This window comes from Canis lupus, chromosome 2 (genome assembly GCF_011100685.1).
Source record: "Canis lupus familiaris isolate Mischka breed German Shepherd chromosome 2, alternate assembly UU_Cfam_GSD_1.0, whole genome shotgun sequence".
In the NCBI taxonomy this organism is placed as follows: domain Eukaryota; kingdom Metazoa; phylum Chordata; class Mammalia; order Carnivora; family Canidae; genus Canis; species Canis lupus.
In genome coordinates this window covers 84,358,368-84,385,681 of record NC_049223.1, presented here as the reverse complement: position 1 = coordinate 84,385,681, position 27,314 = coordinate 84,358,368, and the positions used below count along the sequence as shown (strand labels likewise).

At 52.7% G+C, this 27,314-nt stretch overlaps 1 protein-coding gene and 1 long non-coding RNA gene across 2 annotated transcripts in view; one reads left to right on the top strand and one right to left on the bottom strand.

Annotated features, from left to right (window-relative positions):
- Positions 1-27,314, bottom strand: part of MTOR (mechanistic target of rapamycin kinase) — a 120,091-nt gene that overhangs the window by 28,083 nt on the left and 64,694 nt on the right. The window contains exons 29-32 of the mRNA XM_038532031.1: positions 12,217-12,292; positions 8,783-8,922; positions 3,027-3,127; positions 1,147-1,262 (exon numbers count right to left, since the gene is read on the bottom strand). Coding sequence (XP_038387959.1) covers positions 1,147-1,262; positions 3,027-3,127; positions 8,783-8,922; positions 12,217-12,292 — 433 coding nt within the window. The remainder of the gene's footprint in view (positions 1-1,146; positions 1,263-3,026; positions 3,128-8,782; positions 8,923-12,216; positions 12,293-27,314) is intronic.
- Positions 10,175-13,955, top strand: LOC119870513. Its single transcript, XR_005356196.1, has 2 exons — positions 10,175-11,421; positions 12,396-13,955. It is a non-coding gene; the product is annotated as an uncharacterized LOC119870513 (long non-coding RNA).

Below are 27,314 nucleotides of genomic sequence, written 5' to 3'. Positions count from 1 at the left end.
CGTGCTGTGTTTGCAGCCTGGCCAGTGAGCTGGAGGTTACTCACTGCTTAAAAATCAAGTGATGAAGAGAGAAGTTCGCTGAAGAAAGGAAGAAACCTTTTATCAGATCTGTAAGGCTAAAGAACATTATCCCATTTCTCAGAAAACACAAAACATGTAAGAACCGAAAGCTTCCCGTCCTGCATCCTGGGAACCGGGGAGGGAACGTGTAGGCTTAGAAACGGAATCACTGTGTTCTTGCACCTCCAGAGGCCAGTGTGGACCTGCCTGCTTCCATCTTCTCTGGAAGAAAAGCTGGACACACCTGTGAAACTCAACTGTGCGAACTCCCAGGGGCTCCACGTGGTCGTCACTGGCTCCTAAGCATCCTGCCCTCACGAGGGAGCCCTCTGCTACCAGCAGAGAACGCCCAATCCTGTCCATGTCACGGGGGCTTCTGTGCCCACGACTCGGACGGCGCAGGCCTCAGTTGGGGTCAGTCCGAGCTCGGAGCACGGCCACAGGACTGCGGGTGGGGACTTCTGTTTCATCAACTGAACACCTCACACGTGGAGCTTTTCTTTCTCGAATGTTTGAGATTAATGACCGCATCCTCATCCCTGAGGTGCTCAGGTCATTTACCCCAGCACTTCAGCCAAGACAGCCCAGCGCCTGTCAGGATGTGATGACCTCATTCTTTCATTCTGCGAGCCAGCACAGGATTTTCCCATACGTGCTATCTTTCCTGGAAGGTCATCGCCTAGAAGCTGGGACATAGCTGTACAGCCAGGAGAACCCAGTGGCCGGTCTCTGCTGCAGAGGGGACTGCTGCTGTCCAAAGCCTCCTTGGGGAAACAGCCAGTTTCTCTCCACTATGAGGATCGCTGGCAAAGTGACCACGGCATGCAGAGATGACCCGAGAAGCTAATTCCAGAACAGTGTAAACGGTGCCTTGTCCCTCTCAGAGCAGAAAGGGGCTCTGGCGGACGTGCCGGCAGTCCTCGTAGGAGTACTATGCTCCAAAGCCTAGAATCTAATGAGCTCACAGGGCCAAACACCAGAACTGAAGTACGTGAGCCCATTTCTAGGGGCACCGCGTGCCTAGGAACTGACGGGGTACACAGTTATCTTCTTTGTGAGATGCTCTGATTACACGTGAGTTTTTACCTGTTGAGCCAAGGAGAAGAGGTCCTGATGCAGCGCCAGCACGGCTCTATAAAATGCCCCATCGTGGGTGTCCCGAGGGATCATACAGGTGTACTCCTCCATGCTGTCCCACTGGCCTACAACACACAGAAGCATTAGGGCCGTCAGCTCGCTGCGCTAAGGCAGCAGCTCAAACAGGCCTTGTCACCGTTACTTGCATTTAGCTTGGGGCTCAGACAAGACAAACTTGTGCCCGATGTATCAAAACCCTACAGAGACTCTCTGTACTCCATGGGGTTGCGCGAGCCAATCTAACAAACAAAGCCACATCTGTCTTCCAAACACAGGCCTCCATTGCTGCCCCGGGGGCTTCCATGAAAGATGGGAGGATCCGCGTGAGTGCCAAGCCTACATGTCAAGAGGCTTTAATGTAGCACCTCATTAACCTAGAGAACTCTCCGGTTCCCCTAGGTGAGATGGAATGGCTTTCTTCCTACTCGCAAAGCAGCTCACACTTCAACGGTATGTTGGAAATGACATTATCCCCTAAGCAACTGAACACGGCCGTTACCCAGACAGGGGCAGGATTAGACAGATAGTTTGCCCGCCTCGCTCTGGCACTACCTGTGCCTCAGGAGGGAAGAGAGAAATATTTTAAGAGGCTGTGCTGTAACAGAAAGATGGGCTCGGTCATAGCACGGTGGGCTCTATCAGGGCAGACGGGGCAAACGGCTGCATCCGGGAAGAGAGATTCGCTTCCCCCGATGGGGTGAGCGGGTATCAAACGCCAACATTTCCAAGACCATCTGCAGAAAAGATATCAGCCTCATTAGCTGCAAACTGCAGGGCAGCTGATTTTACAAGGCATTTTACTGCCCTTCACTCCAGACCATCGGCTCATTCATTCTCTGTGCCTCTGGGCAAAAGCAAATGGCAAACGATGACTCCTCGGGAAGCAATTTGTTTTTGAAAAATGTTCTGGATCCAGCCCAGAGCTCATGAACGGGAAGGATATAAGCTCTGTGACTCCAGAGGGATGGAATGGAGGTAGGAGGTTACATAACCTTCCTCTGGGCTCCATAGGTGAACAGCCTGTGGATTCCTTCCCCTCCCGTTGAGAACATCTCTCGAATAGAGGGTAATCCTCTCAGCGGGCGCCTGCTGTCAGAAATCTACCCGTGCCTGCTGGACTAAATGGAAATCTCTGCCTTATAATACTCAGGGAGTTGGAATAAGGTGGGTGAGCGTTGGGCAAGGAGAACAGAAAATACAAAATTATCAAAATGTTTATGACTGTTGGAGAAGGTGAGGGCATATGGGGATGTATTGTACTATTTTCTTCACTTTTATATGTTTTAGGAAAGTTCTAGAATAACAGTTAAGAAATGAGAGAAGGCAGAAGGTTGTCTTCTCTCTTTATTCCTGCTCGGGTTACAGACACGATGGCTGGAGCTCCAGCAGCCACAACGTATCATGATGTAGATTCAAATATGGAGGCCTCATGCACAGCAGAAGATACGGAGAGAGGCTAATGACAGTGGAACCAGAACAGTAGGTAGGAAATTTCTACTTGTAGATTTTATTTATAACACAGAAAGATGGCCCAGTAATTTGTTTAACATAAATGATACCAAACAAACCCCATGATATATCTCGAGTTTGCTGCTTGCTCACCGGTTTCCTTGGGTTCACCAGGAAGGGCCATTTTTACCTGCGTCTCACGAGTTAGTCGTGGTCACCAGGTAGAAGGGACACCTGGGAGAGGTGCGTGTGCGTACAGAGCGCTGCACACTTCTGTGGACCTGACATCTCTACCTGGAGCCACAGCACCTTCCCTGTTGAACGTGAGCCCCCGGCCTCCCCCGACCTTGCCTGGGGTGCCGGCGAGGGAAGCCTCTCACCTAAGCCCCACGCAGCTGCAGCAGCCATGCGGGCCATCTTGGCTTGGGTCTCGTCATTAACCAGGGTCCACTTTTCACAGCACTGCTGGTGGAGCTGCCCCCTTGGAGGAGAAGAACCATAGAGTTGGGTTAGCTGAAATCACCTCCATAATCTGCTCCTCTTCCTCGCCACCTCTGGGTTAAGCTGGGCTCCACCGGGACTGGTTGACGAGGGCCTGCCCAAAACTGGGAGCCTTTAAATAAAAAGCACCCTTGACTGGGTCCTAAAATATAGGAGAAGTGGTCAGCGATTTGTTGTTTCTATGGCCTAGTGGCTTACGACTTGTCTGCGAGTTGACTTTATCAAAGAGAGGGACTGTGTCTAACTCTCTGTGATCTGAAATGTCCTGGCCCCCTTCATAAATATTAAACAGCTTCTGTCCTATGCCAAGAACTGCGGCTCTTCCCCCTCGCAGGCCTACAGAGAAAGCAATCTGAAGAGACACATCTGGACCCTCGTTTTGGGCTCAAAGCTGTAGGGGGAATGGGCTCCTAAAAGTGTGAGACAAATGGCTGCGGTCTGAGATGAGGCTCGAGCGAAAGCAGCCAGCACAGAAGGAAGAAGGCTCTACCACGGTCACACCCACCAAAAATCCAGATGCTCACTCAGATTTTGCACAACTCCCATGGCTGTTGAGATCTGAATGGTGCTCCACAGACCTGAAGCCACAGACAGCCAGGGACACAACATTCTAGCTCAATACACAGCTCAGATCAAAGAGAGGAAGGGGAAGTGGGCAGCCCTATGCACTGACTGAAGCTCAGGGACGGAGCAGGATGAAGGTGGATGTTGGCTTCCTGCCATCCACACCCAGAAACCTTCCCCTGCTGGGCCCCGTGAGGGCTGACCCGAGAGCAGCAGTGCTCACACTGCCTCTGCATCGCAACCCCGGGGTGCCGTCAAACTGACCGCTGGGTGTCACCCCTCGAGTTCTGACTCTGGAGCTCTGCACTGGGGCTAGCAATGCACACATCTAACAAGATTCTAGGTGATGCTGAGACTGTGGCCCAGGGGCCACAGTTTGAGAACCACTGGCTCAGCAGCAGGTTTTGCCCGGGGTCCTTCCTGGACGTAGGGGAGAAAGCTATCTCATCTCCGGATGGTCCCTCCAACCCTCGATTTGTAATGTGCACAGCTGGTGGCCGCAGGGGACTCACCGTCCTCTAGCCTTCTCTCCGGACCACCCAGTTCTGTGCCATGGGTCTGGGGTATAGCTTCACTTTCATCTGGAGGCAGGCAGTGAGTTCAGTATGAGACATCACAAACTGTTACCTCCAAAGACAAAACAGGGAGCAGTCCAGGAGCAGCATCCTGGAGCAGTGGCCCCTGATGTAACGGGCACCGCCTTCGGGCCACGGCTATGTCAACAGCTGCCAGCACACAGAGGTGGGTTCCCTTCTCATGAGCATTTGCTACAAATAAGAATACTGAACTCGAACTCTCAAAGGCAGGGGGAAACAAAATCTAATGAATAAAAAATATGAGACCATCTGTGGGGCAAACACCAGGATCTGTCTTCTGACCCCTCTGAGCACACCGGGAGAGAACCCTCCAGACTGTGACTCTCCCACCTGGCACCGTGCAGGAAGCTCAGAAAGCATCCGTTCGCGTGGACACCTGACTGGTTGGCTGCCTATCATCTCGCTCCCCAGCAGTCTGTTCTCCGGTACCCAGAGGCCGCCTTACGGAGCAGGGCGGGGAGCTGCTTACTTGCATTCACTGTGGCAGCAGGTAGGGCTGTGTGTGCGCCCTGGGGCGGGGCTGGGGGGCGAGCTCTTGTAGTTAGCTTCCTGGAGCCAGAGGAGCATGGGGGGCGGGGTGGGCTCTCAGCTCCCTGGGAACCCCCGATCACGGCTGATGGAACTGACCGAGCCAACCACACAAGCACACTGTAAGATGATCGGGAAAAGCATTCTGCTTCTTTCATCTTTTTAAAAATCCCTTTCAGTCTGCTGCATTTCTAAATCCCGTGGTCAGCATCACCAGCCACTTATACTTTATAGGTAATTATGAAACTGGAATGACTCCAAGAGAGTAGAGGTACTGGGGACCGAGTCCTGCCACGACAGGAGACCCGGATCACCTGCCCTCGGGACCCCTCAGGCAGGCTGTGTCGACCTCACACAGTCAACTTCCCTGAGTGTCACAGGGGATTAGATTGAGTCACATTGAAAGTCCCTTCCAGCAATGCCTGCGTGTCTCAGCGGTTGAGCATCTGACTTCAGCTCAGGGTGTGATCCCGGGTCTGGGATCGGGTCCCACACTGGGCTCCCCACAGGGAGCCTGCTTCTCCCTCTGCCTGTGTCTCTCACGGATAAATAAATAAAATCTTAAAAAAAAAAAAAAAAAAAAAAGTAAGAAAGTCCTTCCATACACCCAAGCTATCCCTACGTAACCTGTGGAAGGAAGTGCTTGTCATTAATTCCTAAAGTGCGGGAGGGGCTGGGAAGGGTCCCAAGGAGGGAGAAACAGGACAGGTGGTCTTTGAAAGGTGGGGAGAGTTTCAAAAAGTGGAAAAAGGAGCAGAGGAGGAGGTGGGCACTTCGGCAAAGTGAATGAACAAATGCAAACCAAACAAATTCTGTGGGGTTTGGACAAAAGTGAAGTTTGGCCAGAGTTCAGATGATGAGGTAAAGTTCACTGAGAAACGGGCTGGAGTCACAACACAAAGACTTGGATGCTCGGCTGTGACATTTACACGAAGCCCAAGGCCAACAGAGAGATACTAAAACATTTTAGGAACTGGTTAGACTTGAATTCTAGGAATGTTTACCCCTTGTGGTTTTTTTTTTTTTTTTTAATCTTTCTCTTAATAACATGGTTGCATGATAACCAATTTGATAGTGGAAGAAAATTATTTTTGAAATAATGTGGCTATTTCTCAACATACTATTCTTTTGCTTTAGATCAGTACTGTCCAAAAGAAGTTTGGAAAGTGATGGAAATGTTCTATGTTCTACATCTGCACCTCTGTGGTAGCTGCTAGCCATGTGTGGCTATGGAGTACTTGAAATGTGGCTAGTGTGACCTGAATGATTAATTTTATTTGTTTGTTTGTTTATTTATTTATTTTATTTATTTATTCATGAGAGACACACAGAGAGAGGCAGAGACCGGGGAGCCCGATGCAGGACTCGACCCCAGGACCCCGGGATCACACCCTGGGCCCACACAGACGCTCAACCGCTGAGCCACCCAGGGATCTCATTTTATTTATTTTAAATAGCTATACTTGGCTAGTGGCTAGTGCAGTTTCTAGATACCTGCTGGACATCAGAAAACAAAAACAAAACCCCCAATCCTTAGTTATACAAAGTAATGAGGCAGGTCTGATAGGATATGCTTCTTCACGGAGGTGAAGGAGTGTGAATGCTAATTACAGAAATAAGTACTTGAATCTCCCTGCTAATGGTTAAACCAGACAAACTAATTTCAAGTAATTTTAGAACGATTATCTGTATATGTGTGATCCAATGCCTAAGGCTAAAATCATTGACATTAAATTTTCATGCGGTACAATTACATCTCCTATCTTAAGAATACAGTAACAACCTTATATTAAAAAACAAAAATAGCAATCATTTATCGAAGAGTGTCTATAATTAGGCACAGAAGGAATGTGTAGTGGGAGGACATTCTTTTCAGAAGACTTCCTTTAATATTTTTTCCCAGTAACATTCTTAAATTGTCCAAGCTATAAAATGTCGAAACAAATCTACATTTGCCTATTTAGGTAGCCTGCCGTTTACTAACCTAGTGGAACATTACGCGGCCCTTCAGCACCTGTAGGCAGTGATGTGAAAGAGTGGCTCATACATGTTAAAAGTGGAAAAACAAGGTGCAAACGGTGCACAGGGCTCACCGTCCTAATGCACACAGGTGCACAGCTGTGGACCGTCGCTGAAACCTACAGGACAGGGTCGGTGCCCGGGGCACAGGGAGGCCGGGGGACAAGGAGAAGACTTGGTTTACACAATCCTGTCACTGTTTTGTACTAGTGAATTTTGTGCCATTATCCTTTCTAAAAAATTATGCTTTAAAAATAAAAGACGAATGTAAGAACGTAGATTAAAAAAACAAATCCTTCTGGGGCAGATCCACAGGGGGGGCGCAGGCCGTGGACGGCCCCTGAGGCCTGCTTGGTGGGGAGCCTCAGGCTTTGGGCTGATCTGGCCTCTGAGGAGCTCTGGGTGTTGGAAGGTCTTGCCTTTATTCCAGAAGCTAGAACTGTAACTCCTTCTGTCCTCACTTCCACATCGAATCAGCCTCCAAATCCTGTCAACACGCCTCCTAAACAGCCCCTTCCCTCTCCACCCCCACCATCTGTCCCCTTGGGCCTCTGAGCTGGTCCTGCCATCCCTTCTCTGGTCTCCCTTCAATTCACTCTCTTACTTTGCTCCGAGAGGGTTTTGTCCGAGTCCCTGGATGGCCTGTCAGTAGCCCTAACCCCTCACCTGGCATATAAGCCCCACAGCATCAGGGCCCTGGCTACCTCTCCTGCCTCACCTTGACCTTTCCACATCACCCCCGACCCTCCAAGCCATGCTGGACTTTCAGAATGCTGAACACACTGTGCTCACTCCTCACCGCACACATTCCAGTTAGGTATCACTTCCTCCTGGAAGCCTTCCGAAACCTTCTAAACCTGGATCGGGGCCCCTTCCTATCTCCCACGGCCCCCTGTGCTTCCTCTTGATGACCGTATTCGCTCTGTATCACGACAGCCCAGCTGTCTGGCCTGTGAGCTCTGGGAAGGCAGGGGCTGGGTCTGTCCTGCTCACCACTGCGTCCTTCAGGCCCGGTGCAGATAATGGCCACGAATAATTACTGGCTGAATGGATAAATGGGACCTTTGGTCTCATGTCTCAGAGAAAGTCTGGATCATCTACTCACGGGGAGTGGAATGGCATTTTAACGATTTAAAACCGTAAAATATCTCACTATGATACTAGGGCACTTTGTTTCAACTATTTTTAAAAACTGCACTTAGAGGCTGGCAAACAGAATAGGGGCCAGGTTTACTTCAACGTCCCCCGCAGGCTTCCCAGACCAAGATCTTGTCAAGTGTTCTCAGGTAAGCGTTACTGTTGCTTCTAGCTGGGGTACCCTCCCCACCCCCATCTCCTTCAGCTGCGCCTCAGTCTTACTCCTTCCTCCAGGGAGAACGGCGAGGCCACCTCGCTCCTCCCGCTGGCCTGCAAAGCTGTCTGCTCACACTGTTGTCACTGTCCTCCCCAGCTTTACTATCTGCAATGTGCTTGTCTCACGAGTCCCACGATGGGAGGAAGGCCTTTTTTTCTGTCTTTCTGGAGCCTGGTAGAGTGCTGGGCATGAAGCAAGCATTCTATAAAGATGAAGCATCTCAAGAGGGCAGGAATTTTTCTTCTTTTCCAAAATCATTAACAAGAGATAATAAAGAGAAAACTGAGGCTGCAGAGTAAGAACCTGAGGTCCTCCCAGTCAGAGTTCAAGAGGGAGCAGGTATAGATCCCAGGGGCTCACCTGAGCCTCTCCTGTCCTAGAGCACTACAGTTTAAGTTTGAAAAAAAAAAAACCCCAAAACACCCAGGTGGTAGATGATTCTCAGGAAGGTAGCAGGTGAAACAAACATAAGGGTCTAAGGTGAGAACTCTGCACGGGGGAAGCCCTTCCAGTCCTAAAACCCCAGCGAGGACATCGGTGGCAGCCACTTGGCTGCTGTGTGGACGCAGCTCACCATTCCCCCAAGGCCTCGAGGCAGCGCATGCGGCCCAGCATCAGCTCGGGGTCATCCTTGTTCGTGTCCATCTTCTTATCATAGGCCACCAGCGCATCCTCCCACTCATGCAGTTTCTCGTACCAGGTAGCCTGGATCTCCTGCCAAGTGGAAAAGAAAGAGGCTGTTGTGGGCGTGGAGAGCAAGCCACACACTGCCTTTCCTTTTTATTTTTTTATTTTTATTTTTTAAATCTTTTTTTTTTTAATTTTTATTTATTTATGATAGTCACAGAGAGAGAGAGAGAGAGGCAGAGACACAGGCAGAGGAAGAAGCAGGCTCCATGCACGGGGAGCCCGATGTGGGATTTGATCCCGGGTCTCCAGGATCGCGCCCTGGGCCAAAGGCAGGCGCCAAACCGCTGCGCCACCCAGGGATCCCCACACTGCCTTTCCTAAGGCGCTAGGTGCTTCACCCATCCCCATACGTCTTGGCTCTGGTTGAAAAGAACTTGAGAACGTCTGGAGCTATGTCTGGGGGTGGTGTGAATGCTGGTGACTTGGCACACGGACAGAACGATCCTGGGACGATCCAGGAGCAGATGGCAGGCTGTGTCCACGCCTCATCACTTCCTGCCCAGACGCCAGGGTCCGCAGAGCTCCGCATGTGGGGAGGCAACAACAGGGGAAATCGTTGGCGACGGCAGGAAGCCCCGACCAGGACTCCTGCAAGATGCCACGGCCTGGATCCGCTGGACTGCGGATGGCGGGCCACAGGACCGGGATGGCAGCCACTTTCCTGGCGGGGCCAGAAAGACCAAGCCTTTATGCATAGTTGTTAGAGGAAAATAACTCGCTTTTTAAAAGCTCCTGATGCTCTGCGTTTTTAAACTTTCAGGAAATAATGATTTAAAACACAATATAACACTGCCACTTAAAATTCTTTGGAAAACCTTTCCTCCTTCCACCCAATGTTCCCTCCTGCTCAGCGCTTGGCAGCTTCACCAGTGTCAGGGGCCAAAGGCTGGTTTCCATCACCCGGGCAGATGGTGTGCCATGCTGACACGTGGTGCTGGCCACGTGAGCACAGACTCCGGCTCTCTAAGTGGTCAGGGGATGGACTGTTTTGTGTCTCTTCCTGCCCCCCACCGGCCTCCCCCTCAGCCGGTCTTCTGGGCTTCTCTATCTCCAGCTCAGAAAGAGGATATTTCCCTACCAGGCCAGGGTAGTGGCTCTCCAGGGATCCTGCTAACAAGACGATTCTGCAGTGGAATCTGTATTCGATGCAGGCCCCACGTGAATTTCCCCCACCATCCTCCTCTCCTTTCTTTCTTTTTTTTTTTTAAAAGATTTATTTATTTATTTATGATAGACATAGAGAGAGAGAGAGAGAGAGGCAGAGACACAGGAGGAGGGAGAAGCAGGCTCCATGCCGGGAGCCCGACGCGGGAGTCGACCCCAGGACTCCAGGATCGCGCCCTGGGCCAAAGGCAGGCGCCAAACCGCTGAGCCACCCAGGGATCCCCCTTCCTCTCCTTTCTAAATAAAACCGGTATTTGCGTGGTACACGTGCTGACCGCTACTCTGCTGAGCTCGCTGAAAGGACCTTTCCTTCCTGAACCTCTGTAAGGAGGTCACTTCTACTTTCGGTTGTGAACTCATGCCGATGTCCCCTCGCTGGTCTCTGGCACGGCCAGTCCCCTCCGCGGGCCCTGCACGAGCCTCGCCCCAGCGTCCGTGAACGGCACGGCTCACCAACACAGGCACACCTGGCTCTGTGGCAGGTGAAACTACCTGAACTTCACTTTCTAAGCCTGTTGAGAAGAATATAAGAGAGAAAACAGAAGAGTCACTGTCCTTCAGAGGCGTCACTGTGAAGACAGCATCAAATGAAAAATGCTGAAACTGAAAAGGAACGCTGGTATTTTCCCATTTTGGGTTTCTGCCCGGGTGGGAAAGAGAAAGGGGCCCGTGACTGGCGGATGGCAGGCGCTCGGCAGGAACGGGCGGAAGGCAGAGGGAGCGGCATATGGAGCAGGTCAGGCAGGGGGCAGGATATTCTGAGTTGCAATAGATTGCAGAAACTATAAGGTTTAAGCAATGAATCACACAAGATCCTAATGGGATTGCTGTTACATAAATTGTGCTGAGAAAGCGCAGACTCTGCCAAGAAAAGGCAAATCGTTGTCGAGCCTAATGTGCTTCAGCTACCTAAATATAACAGAAAATCCACCCTGGGCTTAGCGATGATCCTGGCGCTCAGGGCCACGTTAAGGGCCTGGAGACGGAGGAGCTGGCCCCGAGGGCCGGTCCTCTGAGCCACGGGGGATAAGCTATCCGCTGGCAGACCACCTGAACGCCAGATGCTCGCGAATCCCTGCTTCTCGGGGCGCTTACTGTGGCCCACGCTCCAGGGTCACCCAAGGAGGGGCGTCTCTGCCTGGAGTTACGGGCCCCCTCCGCCGAGGATGGTGGCAAAGGTGGATGAGACACAGTCCCTTCTGCTGTCATCAGGAGAGTTGCCATCGTGGTCTAGTTACAGATCTGAACTCAGGACGGCAAAATGGTCCAACTTCCTAGCCCCCGTGTGAGGCAGAGCCTGTGAGGCAGCACCGATCTCTTCTCTCTCACACACCGGGCTCTGGACTCCAGCAAACCTGGGTAAGTGGCCTCCATGACTCACGAAAGGCTCATCGAATGGACCCAGAACTTAACATTCCGGGGAGTCAACGCTGAGTTGATGAGGTCAATGCTTTATATATGGTTAGGGAGTCACCAGAGCACCGCCAGGGCCACACAGGGTAATGGAGACGTTTACTAGTGATATAAGGCAGAGACGGCAGGAGAGAGGCAGCTATGCGAGCATGCACCAAGTGGAACAGCTCTTCAACGGCACGTGTCATCACGGTACGTGGCGTTCTGGAGAACTGGCCGTGCTTTCTTCTGAGATAGGTACTGAGCAGGAACCGTGGGCCAGCGGCGATGCTGGTGCCACAGACAGACACACAGTAACTCGGGCTGGGGTCATACAGGTGATGCCAGACGGCCTGGGTTCAGGTGCTGGCCCGGCCACGGATTCACTGCTCAGACAAGGCTGCTGTGCTGATGGGACCACAGGCTCCTCTCCTGTCGCACGGGGTAACGGTTGTACCTCTACTCACAGGGCCCTTGCGAGGACTGAGTGAGATGGAGAACAGAAAATACCGGAAGGGTCGGGCACACGCCAGGGGTTTGAAATCCACCAGCTATTACTATTCATCAGATCCTGTCCTCACGAGCTATATTCAGTGTGGACAGAATCCACACAGCCTTCATCCTCGCGATACAGGAAAGTCAGCATCGGACGTTGCCGACTGGGAGAAAGACAAAAGAAAGCAACTTTCTCAGGGGTGTGGCCGAGCGCCTCCCTAGCCATGTCTCTACCTCTTGCTTTTCCAAAAGGAACGAGGCACTTACCAGCTCTCCGAAGTGTTTCATGGCATATTCCAACACCCCGGCCGCTGCCTCTGGCTGCTGTAGCTTATTATTAATGCTGGGAAAACAAAAGGAAGAGGTGGTTACACTCACGTCAGGGGGGTGGGTGGGAGGCGTGGGGGTCAGCGCAGGCGGATGGCTCACCCGCACGTTGGGGACAGTGTCTTGCAGGTGCAGAGACAGCACCGACTTGTACGACCACCCAGCGAGCTCAGCCCGAATGACTTCAGCTAAGGAATGATTTCATCTTGATCCCACCCTCCTGGTTTGAGGGCGCAGCGTCTGGCAGACAGGAAGCCTCACTGGCTGTGGGGCCCCTTCTCCGCCAGCACAGACGGGCTTCCTCGCAGACACGGTCAGCCGGGCCGCATGCGTCTGTCCCCTAGAACCTAGAAGGCCTGCGTCCAAAATCGGCCCTGCGTCGAACACAACCAGATGAGGTCCCTCTGAACCTCTAGCTCTCGCCACCTCTCATCAGTTGCCCAGAGAATGAGACACGGCGGTGGCGCCGAGGCCAGCCTCCTGCGGTAGGGACAGGGCGCCCCGGCTACTGTGGCTGTGCAAGCATCTGACTGCTCCCCTGACAGAACCGGTCTCCTCCGCAGTCACACTCTTCCTTAGACCCTCCTCCAGGGCCAGCCCCCTGCTGCAGAGCCCACCCGGCCCGGGCGCCCCACGTCTGGCAGAGCGAGGTTTCTCACTGACGACACACTGTCGCCCGTGGGCAGCATGCGGCCACTGGGACCGACTGGGGGACTGTAATGTATGGGGACAAGCGGGCAGGAGCCGTGACGGTCTGGGCCTGGAGCCGGTTAACAGAGAGGCTGTGGAGAACGTCCTGGAAGCCGGACAGCAGCAGGGCTGACACCCTTGTTCCAACAGGAACGTACATATGAGGGCAAATGGCAACTAAGTGGCTGCTAATGTTCAGGAAGGAAACGGGGGATGGAGCGGGCCCGAGGAAGTCAGGGGCCAACGGTGACGTTCTCTGTTCAGGCGGGGAGCAAGCCGTCAGAGTCCAGCTTGGGAGTCCAGGCTGTTCTAACGAGTGAGGGATCCAGTTTACTGCCCTAAGTGCAAACTGTCTATCTGATTAGAATGAATTTTTAAGTGGTTTTGGGAAATTCCAGGATTGAGGTTTAACATGGTAATATGGCAACAGATTGCTGGTATAAATATTATTTTTCTGAAATTCAAATTCCACATTTATTCCAAGAAAACCACAAAGGAACTGCCCAAAATCTGTCAAACCAAAGACATTAACATTTGTGAAAGTAATAATCTAATGCCTCATGTTTACAAAGCACATTTCAAATAATCCTTCCAGCCTATCACTCCTTTGACCTCACGCATCCCCAAGACAGTGGGCAGGAAAGGTATTTTCAATTTTGTTTCACTCCTGGGGGAGACCCAGGCCTGAAAGTGCAGCAATTTTCCCTAAGGCCCACCATGAATGGCGGACAGTCTCTGTATGATCTGAAGCAATCTTGTGACTCTCCTTTGTTAAGGGGAGGTGCGGGGTGAAGCAGCTTTGGATCTGGAGTCAGAAAGCTTGGGTTTGCATTCCTGGAGGTCCAGTTCTGCTACGTATAAGCTCTACAACCATAAGCAAGACACCTTTTTTGAGTTTTACATTTCTCATCTATAAAATGTGGCTAATCCTACCTCTTCCACAGGCTTTTTCAGAGAACAAAATGGGATAAAGGGTATGAAATTGTGAAGCAGAGCCCGATAAACGCCTCTTCCTTCACCTGATTTTGTCTAAGAATTAAGGTTGCTACATACATGGCTATAGGCTTGTGTACAGAAAAAGTGCACACCTAAGGCCGAGACTCGAGCCAGCACTAGGGAATCATCAGTGCAGGTTCCAAACTCATCCTGGGCCCCTTACTCAGATTGTCAAGGGGCCCAGGCTCCAGGCTCTGCAACGGGAGGCCAGAGTCACCATACAGACGTCCTTCTCCTTTATTCATGGCAGGCAGGCGACTCTCGTGGGCTCCACTGGGCAGACCCACCTGTACTTCTGTGCAAAGCAATGAGCCAGAATGTTCCCTATAAGTCAGTCTGCTGCGGGGCTCAGAAATGTTCTTAGTTTCAAAGAGGAGCCATAACATCATGATTTCTTTCAGAAAGTCCTATATGAGGTTCTTTTAAAAATTTCTATCTATCATCTATCTATCTATCTACCTACCTACCTACCTACCTACCTACCTACCTACCTACCTACCGTAAGCTCTATACCCAATGTGGGGCTCAAGGTCAAGAGTCACACTCTCCGCCAACTGAGCCAGCCAGGTGCCCCTTATGAGCCTTTCTAACAAGCTCACTCACCTGGGGGCTAGGTGAGCTGTATTAATAATCAATATTAGTAGGTACGAACTTGTGATTATCTAGTTCCTTGAACCCAATAAAAATTTAGAAGCGTAAAAAGGCAAGAAAGGGAGTCCATGTATATTTATATGCCACATGTAAATACATGTAATTATATCATCTATATATTCTTTTGGGTTTCAGAGGGGACGACTAGGATGGCCACGGCATAGGTATTGACTGCTCTGGGGAGGAAGGCAGTATGCTCCTTACCTAAAGCAAAATAAGTTAACTCCACAAATCAGACCTAAAAATCCAGGAGTTTCAATAAATGTCTTCAATCCTGTGTTCTGCAGCAAATGCGATTCTCGGGAACAAATTACAAACACTGGCAAAGCTTGCCTCACTTGGGACAAAAGCAACACAAAACAAGAAACAAGCAAAAGGCCCTCCCCACTCCGTTCTCCCACTCATGATACATGAAAAGGAGGGCTTTACAACAAACTGATCCAAATCAAGAAGTAGCGACTAGGAACCGCAGAGGAGACGCAGGAATTTCACCTTAACATTGCTCCAGCTTCGATCGCCCTCCTCTAAGGACAAACGCAGCTTTGCAAGTTAAAAACACACACACAAACAACCAAAAGTCATCATATGGCCCCACTCCTTTATGGGAAAGTCCAAGTAAGTCACCAGCACCATACGTCCCACCTAAACGCGGGTGGAGGGGAGCGAGGCCGCAGACAGAGCCCAGCGCGAAGGACAGAGGGGGCTGGGTTCCTTGGGGGAACCACCGACCAGGTCTTCAGCAACCGCCAGGAAAACGGGAGGCGCGGCCCGAGGCTCCCGATAGGGACAATCACTGCAAAATCACAACTTCGACTAGATGACTAAACACAGACACGGAAAGGGAGTGGGATCAGCCTGAGAAAGGGTCCCTTCCCAGTACGAGGTCCCCGGCCTGAATCGAGGGCCCGAAGGGGAGGAGCTGGTGCACACGTCCCTCGATGGCTCCGAGGAGAGACCTGTGCGTTAACCAGCTGCAGCCCCCTTCTATTCTCTCCTCCTCCCTGTCCCCACTTTATTTTCCTGCAGGACTTTGTCCCTCTGGCCTCCCCGGGTGGGCCACAAGGAGGCTGGAGAGCGCAGCTGTGTCCCCACCTCCCGGAGCCGGAAGCCGCCACCACCCGGGACGCAGAGCCTGTGCTCTTGCCTGGGCCCCTGACTTCTCTCCGTCCTCCACCCCTTCTGGCGGTCCATCAGGGGAGGCGATGCACCAGGACAGCCGCGAAGGGGTCCCCAGGTCACGGGCAGCTTACTGCTCACGTGGTCGTCCCACCTCGGCGAAGGCGGTGCTAATACCGACCTTTCCACGCCACACGCGACCTGGCTGCGGCCAAGATCACAGGCTGTCACACGGCCGTGGGGACCCAGTAACACGAAGAGTGTGCGGCGGGAGCACCTGGCCAACCCTGGATGCGCCGCGCGGACGAGCAGCCCTGCGGCCTTTCCTGGCCACGTCCCCAGGGACGCCGAGGCTGACGCCCTCCTCCGGCCCCAGGTTCTCCCCCCTTCATGAGCCGCCCATATGCCTTGTGAGACCCCCCACCCGCGCCAGCGGGCCGCCCCGGTGGGCTTTCCAAGGCCGCCTGCTTGGGGCTGGGGCCGCACAGCCAGTGCAGGCTGCACCGTCTTCCGGAAGCTGAGCGATTAGGTGACAGTAGGCGTAAGCTGCCTACTCGGGTGACAAGAGGCTGTCCTCTGAAACTCCCCTTGCAAACTCAGACGTGATTTTTAGGAGTCGAGGGAGAGGCTGGCTCATGGGAAGAAGTTGCCTTCACTCCCAGGCCCCTGGCGAGCTCCTGTTAATGGGGCAGCTGGGAGCCCCTGAGCGCGTTCTCTCAACGCTCCCTTGCGAGCCCGTCTCCTGTGACTGCTGTGGGCGTAACGAGGCCGGACATTCCGACGGCGGGAGTGCTTCCCATGCAAAGCAGACCCTGCCGACCCCGGCCGGGTGGGAAGATCTCGCCACAAACCAGCTGGGAGAGCTGGAGGCCGGGCAGCCCCGAGCCCCCAAGAGCACGGCGCTGTGGGGTCCAGCTGCGCTCTGCCCCGGCCTCCAGCGGGAGCAGCCACTGGAGAACTTAGTCGTGCGTGTACCGAGCAACCAGAAACGGCCTATCCACGTACTAAATCCCAGCACCCGCCACTGAACCTGCCGACACAAGGATGGTGGAGACAAGCAAACCCAGCGAGGGAGGTCAGCAAGGGGCGAAGGGGTGGTTGCACGGTGCGTCCACTTTCACTCGTTTTACTTATTTATTTTGGAGAGACACAGGCAGAGGGAGAAGCAGGCTCCCCGTAGGGAGCCTGACGTCGGACTCGACCCCAGGACCCTGAGCCAAAGGCAGACGCTCAACCCCTGAGGCCCCCAGGTGTCCCCCAAGATTTAGTTTTTATCAAGGGAGGCTGAGTTGAGAACTAGACACTGGGAAGATTCTTGGCAACTGAGGTAAATGCTCTCCGGAGCTGGGCTGGATTAACGAACTAGAACAAGACACTGCCGCGCTGCCTCCCACAGCAGAGGACACCAGGCGCCTCCCCTCCACACTCTCCCCAAATCCCTCTTCAGAAGCGGGGAGAGCCTGCAGGGTGAGCGGGTCACTCAGACGGGAAGGGGCTCCTCCGGTGGCCTCCGCAGGCGCCCCAGCAAGGGCGACGGCCGAGGGCCAGGGCTGGGCGGGCGGCCCGTGTACTCGGCCGTGGCTCTCCCCGTCGAGCTCTCCTGTGCAGGATGAGCTGACCGGAAGCGTCAGGCACTGCCAGCTCCAGGGCGTAATGCCGGCCCACAGCAGCGGGAGGGTCTCCGGCTTGCCACCCACATGCCATTCCTGCCACCCGAGGAATTCCGTGGTTTCCTGAAGGCGTTTGGAAGCCACTGCTCCACAGGTTTCTGGACTGATGTCAAATCCAGTCACGTGGCCTGAGAACGAATTACTTCTTTATGGCTCACTCGGTCATCGCCCTGGTCTCTCGGTGTCTCAGCCTTGGTGCCCCAGCGACCTTCAGGCTGTAAGAGCAGAGCCCGAGCCGGTCAGAAAGTCAGTCAAATAAGGAGCATCTACGGTCACATCTGGGGGACCGCTCAGGCTTTCCTAGTGCTCCCGACAGGAATTTATGAGAACGTTATGCACCCGCTTCCCAAATAGCTCTGGGCCTTCTCTCTCCTGTTTCTAGTGCAGACCACAGTCTGTGTTTTATTTGGTTCCCCGTCAAGGAAGGATTCTCTGAATTCCCTTAGCGCTAGGCTGGTGACACACGCAACCCAGCCGACAGGGGACCTGGGCAGGTCTGACCGAGGAGCCCCGCGGCAGCCAAGATGGGGCCAGGCTGGACCTGCCCCGGGTCACCACCAGCGCCATGGAGCAGTCTCTCTTGCTTCGCCTACAGGTGGGGTGACTGCTCCAGACCCCTCCCTGACCCCTCTCCTGGCCCCGAGACTGAGCTCTGTGCCCCAAGCATGATTCAAAACAGAACGGCTTGGTTCCTGCCGGGAAGATCCGGAGCAGGCTGGGCCCCGACGCCTTTCCCAGGCAGTCACCCCGGGGAACTCAAGGCGGTGACAGTCTCCTGAATAGATAGTGGAAAGCAAAGGGACGGGAGCGAAGACAGAAGGCAACCCGAGAGCACATGAAGTGGGACCCGGAGAAAGGCCATGAAGGACGATTTAAAGGCAGGCTGTAGGAAAGTGAGGCAGGCCGGCTGGCCTCAGTCGTCCACCGAAGGTCGGAGGGAGGTGGTGGGGGACCGCAGCGCCCCTGGCTCTGGTACGGTCAGATTTCTCTTGCTGCTTCAGGAACTCAGGAAAAATCACTTAACTTCTCTGCATGTTAACAAAGACGAGGCTGGCCTCATCGGGAGGCTTCGTAGCTGGGACACGGGGTGCCCCTGGTGCTCTAGGGCACCTGAGGCATCCAGAGAAGAGACGATGTGATGCAGAAGAGGTGGCCTGCCTTGGACAATCCAGTGGCCTCCTGACGTCTCAGTCCAGAGTGTCTTAAGGGCAAAGAGCTCTTGCCTGATCTTCCCCCTTTCCTTCGGCTGCAGCTTAAACAGCGCGTCTGCCTCAGCACCTCCAGGACACGCTAAATCTGTATGTCACAAGGAGGGAATTCTCGAGAATTAAAAAAGACAGAGTGCTAACAGCTGTGTGGGCACGTGGATTAGGTGCAGGGGAGACAAACAATCCTATCCTTCTAAGATTGGGAAAAGGTTTGCCTTTTTGTTAAATGTCACTCCCATTTAATCCCCTTTCCAGAACAGTGCTTTCACCCAGGCATGTTCTATACAAATAAGTAAGTACTTTAGACGTCAGCGGTGAGCAGGGCACTCATAGAACTTTGTATTTTGCTTCTGCACGTAACCGAGATGTTTCCCACCTGATCCCGTCTCAGTAACTACCTGGGAGAGCTCCAGGATTTCCTCCTGCCGCGGCTCCCACGCCGGTGACCCATCTCCCGGGTACACCTTCTTGGCTGGCGGTGGGCAGCGCGGCACCAGGCGAGGTGCTCGGGAGCACATCCAGCGCTCTCCCACGTACACTCAGCGATGTTCCAGCGGAAGTCTGCCATCAGACGGGGATCAGAGCGCCCACCCCGAGGATGAACACGGCGCTCAGCGAGAAGCCAGGCAAGCTGTTCCGCGTGACCCATCACCTCCAGGCACCCGCCCCCGGCTGCACGTAGGGCCCGGGTACCTAGCCCGATCTGGAGTAAGTCACTGAGAGGCCGCACGGCCCTGGAGTGGCAAAGCGCACGATCTGTGCTGGCCGGGTTTCCAAGCCGGGGGCCTGTCAGAGGCGTGCTGTAAAAATGATGAATGGCTGTCACAGTTCCAAGGCTCCGGCTGATTTAGGGAGCCATTGGCAGACACATCACTCCCAGCATGTCAGCCGGTTAATTACTTCCAACTTTATCTTTCTTGTCAACACTTCTTGACAAATTGGCCATTATCTTTTTATTCTACAACAATGAGCACTGCTCCTTTTAGGGTGATGCCTGGAGGTTTTTCTCTTCCTTACTGCTTCTTAGGATCCAGAGCGAAAAGAAGAGCTCCGAGGGACACGAGTAGAAAGAGGAGCTGTGAGGAACGGAACAACACTGGGCTGGGCTGCTCGGGTGAACCCAAAGCTCATTTTCAACTATCTGACTCACAAGCACAGTTGATATTTTGGCTAAAATCCTGATTTGCTGGCTTTCCCCCCGATGTCTAAGATTCAGGCTCTCGTGGGGATAAGCTGGGACACAGAAGGTACACGAGCTGGCGTCTAGTGATCTGGGAGTTGGGCTCCCCTCGTAACTGAGTAAGCAGATGTGACACGGCTTCCTGCTCCGTAAGGAGAGGCCACGCTGCAGAAATGCCAACGTTCATTCTGGAATTGGGGAGAAGAGAAAAGAAGCCTCCCTCAGGGTAAGGACAGGCTGACGGAAGATGACCAGGACACACTGACTGGGCTGCCAAGACTCCTGGCCTACGAGGTGATCCAAAGATCTGGAGACCAGCGGTGTCCCCACCAGTGATATGCCATCACCAGATAGACTGTCAGAGGGGACTGTGGGGCAGAACCCGGCGCCTGTCACGGTTCATCAGCTGTAAGCCATGCACTTTGACATCTCTGAATCAGGATTGGGCATAGGATTCGAGGTTTCGGAGCACTGCGACATGGTTTAACTGCCTGCAGCAACCCCCGGCCGCGCCGCCTCCACAGTACATAGAACTCAGAAGTGGCTTCTCGGACTCACCACAAGAGAGGCCCCATGACCTTCTGGGCATCCCGGAGGCTGAGCCAGATACAGTGGAGGGGCAGACGTTCACTAGTGAACTACTGCAAGCTTCCCCCTTTGGCCTCGGGCTGCAATGAAAGACCCTCTGTCCTTTGGGTCAGTTTAGGAGAAAGCCCAGGTCTCCTCCCTTTGTCCCGCTCCTCACTGGTGGCCAGCTTCCTGTGCTGGGCAGCTTTCCTCGGGGTTTTGAAGGTGTTCTAGAACGACAAGCTGTTGTACAGCGGACCTGTAGGAAGTCTTCAAAATAGCCAGAAATAAACTGATGTTCTACCAGCGACTGGTGAGAGACTGACCTCCTGGGTAGGGCTGGATGTAAAAGGGCATTAAAGAGAAAGACAGGGTTCGGAAGATCCAATCTGTGCTGGTGCTCTGGCCGCACAAGGGCGTCCTCTGTCCATCCACCCTCTGCTGCGTGGACCTGCCCACGAGGGGTGCAGAGTCCTAGAGGCACAGTGCACTTCTGAAGTCAGCATGAGCCCACAGATTTGGGATGTGTTTCTGTCAAGAAGTGAGGAACTTTGAGCAAATCCTCACCCCTCTGGTCTGCTTTTTCTTCCAGCAGAGGTAGGGGAAAAGAACAAGACTCTGTACCTTTTCTGGAAGCCAGGAAACAACTGAAAAAGCAAGACTCACACTTCCAAGCAACACAGTGGTGACACCTTGGGAACGTGTTTAGAATTAAGACAGAGCGTGGGTTTTATTCACCCGTCTAGCCCCTCGCCCGTGGACTGCAAAGCCCAATCACACTTGCCATTAACTGGTTGCTCTGGCACAACTGGCTCAATTTCTCTAACATTCTCAAAGCATCACAGTCCCCTTTTGCCCTCAGTGCTGCCTGTGTCAGCGTGGCAGAGGACTGGCCGGAAGGGAAGCTCTGCAGTCCCGGCTGGGTACGGACGTGTCACGTATCCTGCACCTTGGACACGAGATCTCGTCCCCGATGAAGAGGGACTTTCTGGGCATTTCATTCCCTTTTGGGGACAGCAAGATTTGTCAGTTTCTTGGATAAATTATGGGCAACGCAGCTGCCCAGAGACGCAGCTCTTTTTATGGGGCCACGTCACTTGCTCTGTCTTCAACATTAGCGGCCACCTGTGGCCCTCGGGCCATGATGAGGGCTAATGAACAGGCTGGTGCAGCTTGAAGTAATCAGCTACGGCAGTTACACGGGCCTCTGTCATATGGCAGAGCAGGACAAGACCCTGCCCCACACGCTCTGTGGTCCTCTTGCTGGTCATCTTCATATGTAAAGAAGAGGGGGTGAGACAGCAATCAATGGTTTCCAGGGAGACAAAGTGATTATTATATAGCAAGGACGCTGCCTCCATTATTGATTAAGATACAAGGTTGAACCAAATGATCTCAATGCTTCCAGTTCCCACTTCCTTTGGTTCTGTGACTGACACCTATAGAAGAAAAATGGACTTGGAGCAAGAGAGAATGTGGTGGCCAACGAGGAAGGCCTCAGCATGACAAGGTACTGCCAACGAGCACGGAGAGAGACTCTACGTCTCCAGGACAGGTGTTTACTCAAGGGAAGAGAACCTTCCGCCGGGAACTCGTTCTTTCACTTGACAGGTTGCAACGAAGGCCCTCTTTGGTCTCAGGCTCTGTGCTAAGGGCCAGGTGTTAGAGCTACTGCAGTAAATAGATACGGTCTTTGCTTTTGAAGAGCTTCCAGGTCAGTTAAGGAGATATTAAAAAATCAACCCCAAAGTAAGTGCTGTGAAGCTAAATACGACGAAGAAAGCAGAGCACTCAGATGGAGACTAATGTGGAGGGCTTTTCTGATGAGATGACAACTGTACACCTAAATAATACCTTTTTAAAAAAAAATATTTATGAGAGAGAGAGAGAGAGAGAGAGAGAGCGCATGCAAGCATGAGCAGGAGGGACAGAGGGGGAGGGAGAGGGAATCTCAGACTCTGCGCTCAGTGTGGAGCTTGACGTGGTGGTGCTTGATCTCACAACCCTGAGATTACGACCTAAACCGAAACCAAGAGTCAGACGTGTAACCGACTGTGCCCCCCAGGAGCCCCTAAATACGACTCATTATTCGCTGGGCACTGACTACGTGTCTGCTGCTACTGTATCATGTGCCCTATCTTTTTTTTTTAAATCAATTTCCTAGTTGAAGGATATAAAAAAAAAGTATACATAGGGTACAGCTTGATAAATCACGACAAAGCAAAGACGCCCTAGTACCTGCCATGCAGACCGAGAAACAGAACCCAGTACACTGCCAGCACCCCAGAAGCACGGAGGCTCGTCCTGGCCAGGGCTCCCTTCCTCATCCCCGGAGGCAACAGCTATCTGACCTCTGTCACAACTGGTTTCACCAGGTCTCGAGCATCACCTCAACACTCAACACGACACTGGGACATGCATGCATGTTGCCACCTGCCCCGCGTCTCCCCTTCTACTGCTGAAGGTACTTCCATTGTGACTAACCACAACCTCCCCGTCCTGTGGCGGGTGGGCACTGAGGTGGCTCTCAGCTCTTGGCTACTACGAGCAGCGTTCCTACCAATGTTCTTGTACGTATCTTTTTTTTTTTTTTATTTTTTTTATTTATGATAGTCAGAGAGAGAGAGAGAGAGAGAGAGAGAGAGAGGCAGAGACACAGGCAGAGGGAGAAGCAGGCTCCATGCACCGGGAGCCCGACGTGGGATTCGATCCCGGGTCTCCAGGATCGCGCCCTGGGCCAAAGGCAGGTGCCAAACCGCTGCGCCACCCAGGGATCCCTTCTTGTACGTATCTTTGGTGCAGGTGTGCTCGTATTTCTGTTGGGACTGTACCTAGAGGAGTGCTGCTGGGCTACGGGTGTGTTCAGCTTTCAAGGACACTGGCAAATTGCTCTCCAAAGTGGTTCTCTCAATCTACATTTCCATGGGAAGTATATGAAAAGCCCAACTGCTGGGACACCTGGGGGGCTCAGTGGTTGAGCACCTGCCTTCAGCACAGGTCGTGACCCTGGTCTTGGGATCGAGTCCTGCACTGGGCTCCCTGCATGGAGCCTGCTTCTCCCTCTGCCTGTGTCTCTGCCTCTATGTCTCTCATGAATAAATAAAATCTTAAAAAAAAATAAAAAATCCTGGGCAGCAGGGCCCAGGGCGTGATCCTGGAGACCTGGGATTGAGTCCCATGTCAGGCTCCCTGCATGGAGCTTGCTTCTCCCTCTGCCTCTGCCTATGTCTCTGCCTCTCTCTCTCTCTCTCTCTCTCATGAATAAATAAAATCTTAAAAAAAAAAAAAAATTCCCAACTGCTCCACATCTTTGTCAACACTTGGTACTGTCAGTGTTTTCCACTGTAGCCATTTTAGTTGGTGTTTGGTGGTGGCATGTGATAGTTTGCATTTGAATTTCCGTCATGCCTAACGAGCGTTCACTGGCCTGGGGGAGACCCTCTTTCGTGAAGTAAGTGTCAACTGACATCTCTTGCCACTCTTTAAGTTGGCTACCCTCCCCCCCTTTTTTTAAGATTATTTATTTATTTATTCATGAGCGTCACAGAGAGACAGAGGCAGAGACAGAGACACAGGCAGAGGGAGAAGCAGGCTCCATGCAGGGAGCCCGACGTGGGACTGGATCCCGGGACCCCAGAGTCACGCCCTGAGCCGAAGGCAGGCGCTAAACTAAACCACTGAGCGACCCAGGTGCCCCTGTCTTAACTATTTTAATCCTTTACTTTATTTAACTAAAAGTCCCGTGAGGTAAAGTAGTTATGATTTTCATCTCCATGGCACAGATCTGTAAACCTCTGAGAAATAACTTGCCCAGGGTCACATAACTATCAAATGATGGGAAGGGATTAGAACCCAGATTTGGTGGATTCTAGACCCACCCAACTATTTCAAGTCCTTCACATACGGCCTCCCTAATCCTCAAACCAGATGATCCCTTCAGGGCATTTAATATGATTGCGTTACAATTTCAAGAAATTCTAATGTTCTAAGCCATTCATTTCCAGTTAAAAAATCTTGTTTGGCAACTACAAAAAGCCACTTTCCCAGTGAGAGTCAGGAAAACAGAGCACCAAGAGGTAAAGGCTGCTTAGATTCCTTCCAGAGCTCCCTCTGTCTCCAGAGCAGCAATCCCATCCCTCACGCCTGGCTCCCCCCCACCTCTCCGGCTTTACCTGTCCCCCCGGCCCCCGACTCCTAAGCCACGTCCAACGACTTGTGTCTTCCTACTTCCTACCAAGTCAAGGTCTTCCACAAAGCTGCACCTGCTCACCATGCCCCCTTCAGCTCGCATGCTCTGCTGGCTCACAGGACGGCTGTTTGCCACAAAGCCCGGGGAGGGCAGAGGAAGACTCCTGGGTAGGGGCTACAACGAACAGCGGACTCTAGGAGGAGGCCGGGGAGAAACCATTCCTAACTGTCCGTCTGGGGTGCGCTGTTTGGTAGAAGTGACGAGTGAGCAGCTTAGGGAAGAGATGGCCATACCTTCTGGGATGGATGTGGACCTTCCCTGGGACAGAACAGGACTGAGAGACGGAAGGGTCGGGTATGAGGTGGCCGCGGACAGTAGGGTAAGCTGCAACCCGTTACCAGGCTTCAGGAGAAGCAGAACATCCCCCCTCAGCACACAATTAATCTAACAGCAAGGTAGGTTCTTCTGAGATGAATTTGTTCAACAAACAGAGTCTGGTTCTGAGAGTAGCGGTTTCCCTCCCTCACCAATTTTGCAAGTAGTGGTTTAAGAGCAGGCAGGGACAGGAATATGCTAGAAAGGGAGGAGTCTCTCCAATGGGGACATTTTCAAGAAAATGAGACACGGCACTTCCACTTGGGTAGAAGGAGAGACCACCTCCAGGCCCTCCCCTGCTCTGTGCTCCTCGGGCCGCCCGAACGCCTCTAGTCCTTGGTGCCAGCCCAAGGCCGCGTGGCCCAGACTGTGGGGTTTCTGAGAACTTCCAGGCTAAGGGAAAGCTCACTGGCTTCTCTCATTAGGAATATGAGCTTGATTTTCATAAACATCTTTCCCAGGAACACCGAGCTGACCCTCTTTCACCACCAGCAAAATAGAGAAAAGGAAAAACTTCAAGGTGTCCAACACAGGCTTTCCAGATTTTCTCACTTAATTCCCATTTTCATGGTCACTTTATTCATGAAGGGCAGAGAAGGGAGTAAAAGCGTCCTGGAGAAGGAAAACCGGCCCAGTCCCCCACATCCTTCCTGGTTCTGTCTACTGGCTTAGCTGTACTCAAAACAAGGGTTTACTTTTCCTTCTTTCAGAGACTCAGAATCTAGGACATCGCAGCGTTATGGATGTTTGGAGGATGGATAATCTGGCAAGGGACCACTCTTAGTCTGCTAAATTTTTTAATTTGAGGGGGAACTTATTGACATTTGGGCAGCTTGGGTGATGTAAGAAAATGTTCGAATAAGGAAAGCCTCTGTCTCCACCTTAGGCCTCATGTTAGAAACTGGTTTTCAGAAAAACAAATGTCAGAGAGCAGGCATTCATGCTAACAGCTAGACGCTTCTGATCCAAACTCACGAACCCCCAGAAAGGATTGCTACATGGGCTGCAAATACAAATGACTGATTCACTTTCTGCCCAAATATGAGAATCTATTCATAACCGTTTCCTGTTTGGGCTGGGGAAGCGGCCACTGGGAAGAACAAACAGAAAGCTGGCTGGGACCCCGTAGAGGTCCACCGTTCCCTGGGACCGTGTACCGTGTTGCTGTGCGGCAGCGCTAAGACAGCGGCTCACACAGGACGTTCCGCACGCAGCTGCGGGACTCGGCACAAGCTGTCAGCTGTTGGCTATGAGGCTGACCCGAAGATCCCCCGCGGGTTCGGCAGGCCGTCGGATGCGGACGGCGGGGCCGGGTGCGCGTTAGTGACGTGAACTCCGCGGGGCAGACTAGAGAGGCCAGCCGGGGGCGGGGGCGGGGGGCATTTGCCAAAAGAGAGCAGGGACTAGCTGCTGCCTCTGGACGGGCTTCTGAGTGGAATGACAAGGCTGCCGTAGGGCGCCAGCCTCATCCTCACCCCTCCGAGGGCAAGGAGACCAGGGAGGGCGCAGACCATCCAGATCTACCCGAACCCTACTGCTTTTTGAGTCAGAGGGGAAAAAACTGCGCGGTAACTCCAGCCGCCTGGACAGACGTCTCATTTGGAAGAAGATTCCAGGGGATCCCGGCAGGGAAGGCAGGCGGTCAGGCATCGGGCTTGTGCGTGACGGACCCACACCGCACGGCACCAGCACAAGGACTGCCTCAGTGGCTCTGCATCAGGGAAATGGCGAGAGTGATGTTCCAAAGACAGAGTTAGTTACTGTCTGAGGACAGAGGGGCCTCTGCATACATTCTCAGTGAAAGGCTCATGTGAGGTATTTTAAGGTTTGCTAAAATCCCAGGTTTTTCTCATTTGTCTTCCAAGGAGTAGTGCCCTTCAAATACAGTGCATGAAAAGTGACAGTAACCCTGTTTTCAGGGATATATATCCTACAGAGAGAACAGCTGCAGATCTGCAGACTGTAAGACACAGGAAGAGGGCAATGAGACTGTAGATATGGATTATCAGGTGACGGGGATTCTTCTCCCGATGATTTAATGTACTTTCCAAGTTTCGAATCGAATCATAGGACGAGGATGGGCCTGTTCTCCGTTATGCCGACAGACTGATGAAGCGTGTGTCACGGTCCCAGAACCATGTCCAGCACTCCTGAGTTTTCGTCCCTGCTGCCCTCTCCAACACTTTCTTGCCAAATGCCAAGTGTGAGAAGCTAACGCTAGGCCACTGGTGACGGAGAAAGAATGTAAAGAGACGACTGAGTAAATCCTGTTGGACACGAACTACAAAGTCTTGTTCTGCCTCCTAAGAGGCTTACTCTATTTCTAGAGCTCTTCTAAATTGGAGATTTTCAAATGTGACACAGAGTTAGATCTAGGTACAATGGGGGTTTTGTAA